General features: G+C 38.7%; 2 protein-coding genes across 3 annotated transcripts in view; one reads left to right on the top strand and one right to left on the bottom strand.

The window, feature by feature from the left end:
* Positions 1-90: 90 nt before the first annotated feature.
* Positions 91-3,571, bottom strand: LOC116391052 (transmembrane protein 120A). The gene is made up of 12 exons (XM_031861286.1): positions 3,360-3,571; positions 2,954-3,072; positions 2,705-2,818; positions 2,535-2,594; positions 2,317-2,412; positions 2,112-2,201; positions 1,838-1,903; positions 1,603-1,664; positions 1,417-1,509; positions 1,150-1,214; positions 789-857; positions 91-511 (listed from the first exon to the last, which is right to left on the bottom strand). The coding sequence occupies exons 1-12, from the start codon at positions 3,426-3,428 to the stop codon at positions 398-400; spliced, it is 1,017 nt and encodes a 338-aa protein (XP_031717146.1). The 5' UTR covers positions 3,429-3,571; the 3' UTR covers positions 91-397.
* A 1,207-nt stretch (positions 3,572-4,778) lies between these two features.
* The window catches only part of gdpd1 (glycerophosphodiester phosphodiesterase domain containing 1), a 6,562-nt gene continuing 1,294 nt past the window's right edge, over positions 4,779-10,046 (top strand). Inside the window, exons 1-10 of one of the 2 annotated variants that reach the window (XM_031861287.1) lie at positions 4,779-4,948; positions 5,505-5,654; positions 5,976-6,018; positions 6,307-6,442; positions 7,161-7,206; positions 7,414-7,535; positions 7,762-7,851; positions 8,094-8,227; positions 9,528-9,587; positions 9,940-9,991. In XM_031861287.1, coding sequence (XP_031717147.1) covers positions 5,519-5,654; positions 5,976-6,018; positions 6,307-6,442; positions 7,161-7,206; positions 7,414-7,535; positions 7,762-7,851; positions 8,094-8,227; positions 9,528-9,587; positions 9,940-9,991 — 819 coding nt within the window. In that variant the 5' untranslated portion in view covers positions 4,779-4,948; positions 5,505-5,518. The remainder of the gene's footprint in view (positions 4,949-5,504; positions 5,655-5,975; positions 6,019-6,306; positions 6,443-7,160; positions 7,207-7,413; positions 7,536-7,761; positions 7,852-8,093; positions 8,228-9,527; positions 9,588-9,939; positions 9,992-10,046) is intronic. The other variant, XM_031861288.1, reaches the window with a different exon arrangement.

Raw genomic sequence — 10,046 nt, forward strand, 5'->3', positions numbered from 1 at the left:
GAAGGGGCATCAATCAAACATATTCAAACAAATGCACAAGCACAGACTTTGTAGTACTTAAAAAAAAAAAAACAGATTCACAGAGGCTATAAGAAATACTTTATTGGAGGGTTATTTTATTCCTTTCATTTGACTAATTATACAAAGATAAGAACATGGAGGTTTTGTGGAGCATAATTCAACCTTTAATGGTGATTGATTAGACATAAAATATAGTTTTTACATGTTTTGTAATATTTAAGACTTATAATGAGTTGGTTATATAATAGCACAGCAAATAATGTTTATACCAGCAGTAATGATAATGCTCTTAATTTGGAGAGTAGCATTTGAGACAATATGTTGTAGACATGTTGATGTTTGTTGTTGATGTTTGTTATCATAGTAGACTGGGCTGTCACAGACTCTTTGGTTTCTGATTCCTGCTCTTGACCTTGTGACGGACCACAGCAACTGTCGTGAAGAAGTTTCCCATGAACAGAATAAGGAAGCAGAGACCACACATCAAGACCTGGCATCACAAGGAACACAGAGAACAATGAGTAAGCATAACAGCTTTCATTAATCATCATTTCCTTAATATAAGCTGGGGATCAGATGGGCATGCAATTTCATTCAAATCCATCGTAATGTAACCCTAGGCTGTGAAAAGTGAACACACGGATCTAGCCATGCAGGTAATACGATAATAAGTAAGCAGGGTAGATTATAGATGATTAGATAGCAAATCTTGAATAATATACAAGCAGGTAAAAGGTGAAATTACAAAAACTTGTGAGAACACTGACCTGCCATTCTTTACAGTCTGGGAGCTGAGACATTCTGAAGAGAGAGATGCTATTGAAGAGCTGCCAGAACTGCAAGACAAAACAGGAGGACTTCAGATTTAAGTGTTTGTAAAAACTGAATGCATATACTTTGGTGTGCAAGCACAGACAAGCTAAAGCTTAAGGTGTTGTTCAGATCACCAAAAACCTTAACATTGTCTCAAATCATGCCCAAAAGTGCTGAATAATATCAAGTCTACAATGATATCAGCATTTCTTTTAAACAGTTCTGTCATCCAGTCTAAACCATGACAAACCATGATTTTTAAGCAGTACTTAGAGGAAATGTCCCAAGTTCAATTGTGAATCAGAATGTACTCACATGACCAAAAAACAGGAAGGGCAACAGGAAAGTCAGCCCTTTCCACATCCACGACTGAAATCCCTCTAAAAACAGAACACAATAGCGTTCAAATTATTATGTTTTGTTTTTTTAACACATCTGTTTATTACAACAGTGACAATGAGAAGCTCCAGACATGCCTGATGGAGCATCACTGTCTCTCAAAAGTCAGATATCTTCACTAAAATCTTTATTTATGATGTGCAGGCCTGTATTCTGTGTCCTTGGTGCGTCGGTGTATCTCACCCACGGTCAGATCCATGTTGTGTCTTTCTCCCAGGGCTCGTAGCCTGTACAGACATCCGCTCTGATAATAGCACTGCAGACACTGAACAAAACCTGTGAGTTACAGATGAAAGAAACACGCATCAGGCTTTGATTTGATTCTGAAGGGTTTGAACCACGAATGCTTTTGAAGTATTTTGACCTTACTTTGATACAAGGAGTAGGCAAGGAACTGGTTCCTGAATATCTTGTACAGGTTCCCCTCTGGCCTTATAGGTGTGAAAGGGAGGACATATGTGTTATTATATAGGATGTGTTTTCTAACGGCAACAACAGTATGTGTGGTAAGGATCACAGCAAGCATTGTATGAATTACGTTTTCTGAATGGGTTAATATAGAGTTTCATTGATTCTTAATCTGTTTTTATCTTCCTGTACTCACCATGTCAACATTACACCGGACAAAAAAGCTGAGATGTAGTGATGGAAAACCCACCAGCCCTTGATTCTGTAATACAAGATACATTTTAAGTAGATATTAGGTTTTATGTTTTACACTTTGTTAAACTTAGTTGCTTAAATCCCATTTGATTGTGCAATAAAGAAATAATTGCCTTTAATAATATGTAAAAAAAAATGAAAGTTCAGAGAGCTACCAATATGTTTATTTATAGGAAATTTGTCATTATTTTGGTAGGATGGTTGAAAGAGCTGACCTGGAGCCGTTGGCGGTGAGAATACTTTCCCTGATTGTTAGTGTACAATAGTACCACACCAGCAGGAAATTGAGGATTGCATCAAGAAATCTAAAATCAGGCATAGAGGACAAGGGCCGGATTAAGACGCAGTAAACGCAGCGTCCTTTTGATAAACTCATTGTAGCTGACGAGGCTGGAGCAGCTGTGATGTGATGATTCTTACCTGTAGCTCACAAAGAAATAGCATATGAAGGAGAACAGCAGCAGGATGACTGTGAGGTACAGCTTGAACTTCTCGTATTCATCTTTGTAGGCAAATCTGACAAGGACGTGATGAATGCGGTTCTCAATAAACAGTACACGGCTTTAATGAATCAGCCATGGAAATGTTTGATTTTGGGAAGTAAAGCGTTGACGTTAGCGTTGATAGTCACTTCTTACTTTGACTGCTTACTGAGAAGAGTGACATTCACATTTCCAAGAACCAGACTGAGGTACAAACTGAAATATGAAGAAACCATATTATTTTTCTTATGTACTTCAGATAATGTATTTAATGTTCGATCTGTTTTTATGGTATCAACTTGTATTTCAAAAAAATAAATCTTCACCCATTTTTATTGGGAAGGAAAGCTTCCATGTCAAAGAAAGCATTTGGTCGCGTCTTTATCTTCTCATTTATTTCATCCAAGGTCTTGGCATCTTCCTCTGGTCCTTTGCTGCATCTGATGGATGTTGGAAGTGCACAACATGACATGTTTGTTTGTGTGTGGTTGTTGAACTGAGAGGGGTCCACTTTGTACATATCAGCAAGCCTTTCTTTCATGAATCTGTATGAATTCGTGCGAGTGTAAACTTACTTTTTCACGAGGTGGGACACATCCTTCAGTCTGCTGCGCTGACTGGAAATGGAGGAAGAGCAGTTTTTTTGTAGTTTGGAAATTTCCTCCAATTTCTGTAAGTACAGTCTGTGTGTCTCCTGGATGAGAAGAACTTACATCAGGAACCAAAGAAAATGTAGACCACAAGGAGCATTTAAACATTTAAAAACATTTGGAGAATATGGTAGAGTACAATCTGGAGCACACGGTATTGTACATGAATTTACTGACATATGGCAGTTTCACAAGAGCGGTTTAAACAACATTTTATCATGTGAAATGATTTAGTGAAACAACACCAAGCAAACATTACGTTGAGCATGATTTTTTACAACTGCTCTATGAGCATAATCTGACAGTCAGCTGCTTTTTGTCCGATCCTCACCAGAAGTTGTTGATACTCTTCTTCCAGACATTTCCACTCCTCCAGAACGACTCTTAAATCTTGAGGCATTTTGTGAACACTTTATCTTTCATACTACTCTGACAGCAGACCCAGACCCACTGAAAATAATACCCAGTTAAGCTTTAAAATTGTTCAGCGACCAAAAAATGGCTTGCACATAATTCCATGTTCAAGTGTGTCTCTTCGCGGTGTGTGTCACATCCCAATGGACGGTTTATTGCATGAAGTGAACTTTGACTTGTAGAAATGTGCAAGATTTTGACTTGGACATTGTTCTGTGGAACTTCTCCAGTTATTACATTGTTCAGTTAACACTCACAGAGCCAGAGGCGATATGTTATTGTTAACTATATATTACAACTATGTACACAATTCAAGTACTAAAGGTCTGTATTGTTGCCATTGCAATGGTTCACCCAGCTTCCTGTTAATTAGACTGAGCTTTTGTGCATGTTTAATCTTTCAGCATTTTTTGTTTTTTCGTTTACACAGCTGCACACGAGCAGCATCTGGTGGATGAAAGGAATAAATCAGTTATAAACTCACTTTACCAACAAGACTGGTGTGAAGGAGAAATGTTTTAGCAGTTGTAATTTGATGGCACAAATGATAAATTGGTGGAAAGAGTAATTTTTTTTTTTTAAATAAATACATTTGAATAGTTTATGATGAAAATGGTATGTGTTTATTTGTATTGTATTTATTGTATTACTCTCTTGACATTGTACATGTCCCCTTTCATAATTAAATTAAATTAAATTTAAAAGAATTGCTGGCTTGCACTCTGTCCTCAAATTAAAATGGTTTAACATAACTAACACTATGTTGTAACATTTAATAATGATGATTAATAATATATTAATGTTTAGTGTGATGTTTTGTGAGATGGATAGGTGGATAGAGACATATAAATCACAAATGACATGTCACTCAAAGAGGTAAGAAATTACATTTTAAAAACATGAATATCTAAACTCTTAGCTAGAAACTAAAATAAACCAAAAAAAATATTATACAGTTTACATAATGATAGTGCCCTGCTGTGCATGGTGAGTGCAAGTCTGGTACTTTACACCAAGTACAATGAATCCATAAATCTACACAGGTCTGCACAGTAGGTACAGTAGACTTAACTATATGCAGAAAGTATAGGTGTGTATTATAAAAGTACGTACGTAGCATATGAGCCATTTTTATTACTGCTCCGATATGCTTTTGCTGACATGTGATGTATCATCAGACACACTAGTGTAAGAAAAACAAACGGTAGTATTTTATTCGGTAGAAAAGATTTGTCGAAATGCCGCCTTTCTTCTGAAATATTCGGGCGGAAGTGACATCGTGTTTGCCCCGTTTGAGGGAGCACAGTCTTGCGCATGCGCGACAGCGGCCGGTGAATGTTTTGACAGACAGCTGTGGCGTAGGAGAGAGAGGTGAGAGATCCGTTTACCCTCTTACACAACAGCTCGCTGTACAGATTGCTGGACACCAGCTTACTCACACTGGTTTTTACTCAGGTGAGTCAACACAAAGAAAGAAAAGGAAACCAATATAACTTGATGAAAAAGGTAAGATTAATCTTGTGAGCTCGAGCCCAGCTCACGTTAGCTAGAACGCTATCGTCAGTAAAACTGGTTATTGAAAGTTAACCTGTTGTTGCGACTGTGTATTGAGAAATAATGTCCTTAATGTTGTGTAGTCAATATATTATTTTAACTTAAATCATTTCTCCAAAAAAGGATGCTCAAAGTGTCACAATAACAAAGAGACACAGTGACAAGAAAAGCTGAAATGTAAAATATGAAATATGTTATCTAATACTTGAGGTGCAAACTAGTCCTGCATCTCAAAGAGCATATCTGCTTAGACACAAATCATTTATTGTAATTTTGATAATTGGTGAATAATGTTCCATAATTTGTAATGTATGAATTATTATAGGTACAGTTCTCTGATATAAATCTATTTCAATCAATATAAATGTAATACCTTTGGCTGTTGGTCAGGTTAACAGCCTTAACTCTTAACTTTGATAAGTTCTCATGTTTGGTATGTTATTTAATTGGGGGAAAAGTGAGTGTATTAAAACTTAAGACATTGACTTTGAGTGTGTTGTGTTTGCAGACGACCGATAGGAGATGTGTGCTGCTGTGTATGTCCTGTCGACGGTAACGGGCTACGTGCTCACCTCTGCCCTGCTGCTCAAATGCCCAAATCTATTGCACCGGAAGAAGCAAGAGACTTTTTGCAGCAGGCACATTTCCCATCGCGGAGGTGAGTCTGTGTGACACTCACTCCGATTTCAGCATTGATCATGTTCTCAAAATGCCCTTAAAATAAAATTGGTGCATGGCAAATATATCGCCAATTCCTCACAAAACTTATTTTTCAGGAAGTGATTTTGTATATGAAGATGTTTAATTTCCATCTTGAGCCTCATGCTCATGTCTGTGCCCATTCAACTGTCAGCGGCTACACTTTGGTTATAATGCAATGTATTTATTACTGTGCTTCAATGAGACAGGTTTTATTGTGGAATGCTAACACACAGAAAACACTGTACCACGCTGAGTGTTTTTACTTCTTTCATTGCAGGAGCCGGTGAAAACCTGGAAAACACCATGGCAGCTTTCAAGCAGTGAGAATAAACCTTATTCACAATGACAAAGTTCTTTCTTTGCATAACTAGTGCTTGTGCATGTGATTGTGGTTAGTTTGTGTCATCTGAGCTTTGTTTGTGACCACGGTCTGTTTTGTCTCGAGATAATGGTTCACGTCAAAGCCTCAGATGATAAGCTGCTGCGGCTGTTTCCGATCGATTCATTAATGGATTGGGAGGTTGAACTGCTCTTTGGTTTTATTGAACGTGTACGTGATAATATGGAGTGATAACTACATTATGTTTACTGTGTGTTGGTCCATGCAGCGCCGTGGATGTTGGCACAGACATGCTGGAGTTGGACTGCCACCTGACGAAAGATGAAGAGGTAGTGGTGTCACATGATGCCAGCTTGCAGAGGGCCTCTGGCATCAACGCCCACATCTCCAACATGTGCTACACTGTGAGTTACTTCTCCGCAATATCCCCTAAGTTCTATATCCGACAGAGAAATAACTACACTTCACTAATTTATAACATCTCTGTTCCTTTTGATTTAGTAGGCAACCTACAAAAATGAAAATGTTAATAATTGTGATTCTGACATTATTAAAACATGGAAAAAGCTGTTTTTCTACGAGCTTGGCATGTAATAGACAACAGAGGCCAAGAGTTCCACAAATATTTGAATCTTCTGTGAATGACTTAACAGCATCGATGGATCATGTGCAAGGTCCACACCAAGTCACCTGATATGTCACGTGACGAACTTTTACCTGATTAAAATAATCCGATCGAGCAGAAATGCTTGGTGAGTCAGCGGATTATTGCTGATCACCCAGCTATGTTCGGTGTTACACATCTTTGACGGCCCACACGTCTAATGGATTTTGAAACAGAGATCTCGGTTTTCTTGGAGAGGCCTTACGTAATTTGACGCCATAATTATACTTGTGTAACTGAAGATTGGGTTCACAGCTTCATTGCTCTTTGGCCTTGTAGAACAAAGGAAGCACAGATAACTTTACGTGACTCACGCTTTGACGTGTCCTTGCCTTCCTCTTTCTTTTCATATTGACCAAGATAAATGTGTCATGACCCCACCTCTAGATAGGACCTGACCATACAGACTGCCTATACACTGCATTTCTTGTATGTTAACCACTGTGTGCTCTTTGCAGGAGCTCCCTCCATACCTCCGCAAGCTGGGTGTATCCTTTCGGAGAGGTGAGCATCACATATCAATGACTGGTGTAATTACAAGGCTAGCACACAACCCACATACAGATGCATATCCGCAACTTCAGTCATCAATAAATAGGTTTATTTGAGGTTTGCCAATTCACCAGTAAAAATGGATTAATTAACTTATTTTAGTTTACTTATGATGGATAACTGTTGAAGTGATGAAAACATTTGTCCTCGTCTGTGCAGAGTGTTTCTGTGAGGGGGGAGAGGACAAACGCATCCCTCTTCTCAGGGACGTTTTTGATGCATTTCCCAATACCCCCGTCAACATTGACATCAAGGTCAACAACGACATGCTCATCAAGAAGGTGTGTGTGTCCTATTTTTTTCTTTTGGTACTTATCCCTCGTATAAAACAGCTGTCCTGTTTTTAATCCATCTTTCTTTGAGTTTGCCATTTTTCCATGCCTTGTTTATTAAACAGCTATTGCTATTCACAGAATCTTTGCTGTATTTTTTCGTCCTGAAAGAAGAATCAATAACGATTACGTCATCGTATATCTAAAGTTGCTGACGCTGAAACTTACTTTGCAGGTCTCTGAACTGGTGGTTAAGTACGACAGAGAGCATCTGACGGTCTGGGGCAACGCCAGCAACAAGATTGTAAAGAAGTGTTACAAAGAGGTACATTTACATTAAATGCAAAGTTCACTTTACCTTCAGTACAGTCATTTCAGGGAGACAATCTTCCTTCAAAAACACTTCTACCAGTAATAATATTATTTCGGTGCTCTTTACAATACAACTACTGAGTCGGTTGTAGACTGTAGGTGTTTCACTGTATATTTTAAACGTCACTTATTATCACCAGTAGTGACTGAATTTTAGGGAATTGACCATAACTCATAGTTGCTGTTTTTTTGCAGAACCCGCGTATTCCAGTGATGTTCAGCCTTCCCAGAGTCTTGCAGCTGTTAGGCCTCTTCTACACCGGCCTTCTGCCTTTCGTTCCCCTCAAGGAGCAGTTTCTGGAGATCCCCATGCCCTCTATTATCACCAAGTAGGTACACACACACACACACACACACACACACACACACACACACACACACACACGCCGGAATGAAATTAAAAAAGACATGCACTTATATATAAAAAAAATAATAATTCTGGGAGAGGTCCACAGCATGCACCAACCTTCAGTAACACTGTACGGTCAGCGTGCTGGTTATTGTGCAACACAACATAGATACAGTTCCTCTACAGTCCTAGTTTGTGAGTAGGATACAACAGTAACACTACACTCTACCAGAGGGGATCAGTATATAAGTACACAGCATTTGATAGCAGGAGGTCGGTAGGTTAAGTTCACAGGGGTAGCCAATTCCAAAATGGTCTCTATACGACAGAGTTTAAGAAGATCAAACTATAATTCTGCCCCAAACTCTAAAACATTAACAGGAACAAAATTACTTCTTAACCGACAGCACTGGCCAAAGTACTTTGAGCAGCTATAGTTGGATATAAAATAAACTTGTACACACATACTAGCACAACTCACCAGTTTAAAATCTTACTTAAAAAGGTTAACTTGACATTGGAAACATTTTTCCAGCTCATAGTTCTCAATTTGTAGCGTTGAGGTAAGGATCCATTATGGATGCCAGAAACAGCTGTTTGACACAAATAAAATGAGCTCAAGGTCTATTCACTTGGACATTTTGTGACCTTTCAGCCACATTGTGTCCTTCATCCGCAAATAGACATCCTCACACCAGACACCATGGACAAACCCTGAACTGAGATGGGGGGGGGGGGGGGGGGTACCACATGACCTTAAAGTTTCATATATGCGCCAACTCGATCTGCTGAGGAAGGCTGAGAGCTCTGAGGTCTCATTTATAACTGTTGCGTACGCACAAAACAGGTCTGAAAGAGGAGAACGTGCTCACCTGTACGGAGACTCTGACCCGTGCGTACGAACATTTTGGAGACACGGGGAAATTAGCGACGCAGATGGTGAATAGAAGCTGGATTGTAGAAATTAAAATGCAAGAGGCATCATTCCAGGTATGATGACGGTGAAACCAGCAGTGTTATTTGTGCTTGTACTAGTGAGCCATAAACTATAAGCACATTTCAATTATAAAAGATACAAACCAACTAAAACCTCAAATCTAATTTCGCTTAATCTTTCATTCTGTCAGGTCCCTGGGTCTTGCACTTAGAATATTTTGTAAGGAATAGTTTGTTCTTCATGTGTTCTTCTGTAAAGGCCACTACAGTATTTATGTAGCAATAAATACTAGCTTTATACAACACAATGTAACTCCGACACTTTCTTCTGTGTGATCTTGCAGAGTAAAGGATCCCAACAGATTAACAAGGAGTCAGCGGATCATCACCTGGCTGGCAGACACGTAAGTCACCAATTTGTCTGAGTATTTGAAACCCCTCTGTCCTCTTTTATTATAATGTCAGAGCTGCTGAATCTATGGGTGTTTGTATTTCACACTTTAAATCTGCATACTTTATATCTGCTTTTTCATCCACTCTCATTGCATGTCTGTGTTCGTGACTGTCTCTCTCTTGAACACTATATTTGTGACATTGGGAGGAATTCTGATAACTCATGACAAAATAATACACACATACATGACTGCGTGACAAGGATCAATGCAAAACCTTTACAATTGTGCAACTAAACCTCTCTAGCTTTGATATACTTACAGTTTTCCCGAAAGAAGAGTATTTTTTTTTCCTCTCTTGCAGTTTGCTGATGAGGAAAGCTCTGTTTGATCATTTAACTGCCAGGGGAATACAGGTATGTATTCCTCATAAAAGAGAAAAAAAAAATTTATTATTATCGGGAAAACTGG

Source organism: Anarrhichthys ocellatus, unplaced genomic scaffold (genome assembly GCF_004355925.1).
Source record: "Anarrhichthys ocellatus isolate YVR2014 unplaced genomic scaffold, GSC_Weel_1.0 scaffold24, whole genome shotgun sequence".
Taxonomy (NCBI): domain Eukaryota; kingdom Metazoa; phylum Chordata; class Actinopteri; order Perciformes; family Anarhichadidae; genus Anarrhichthys; species Anarrhichthys ocellatus.

Coding starts and splice junctions, on each gene's coding strand:
- LOC116391052 (XM_031861286.1), bottom strand. CDS start 3,428: ATGCCTCAAGATTTAAGAGTCGTTCTGGAGGAGTGGAAATGTCTGGAA. Junction 2,819..2,953: donor GTGTCCCACCTCGTGAAAAA/GTAAGTTTACAC, acceptor AACATCCATCAG/ATGCAGCAAAGGACCAGAGG. Junction 2,413..2,534: donor CTTCTCAGTAAGCAGTCAAA/GTAAGAAGTGAC, acceptor CGTCCTTGTCAG/ATTTGCCTACAAAGATGAAT.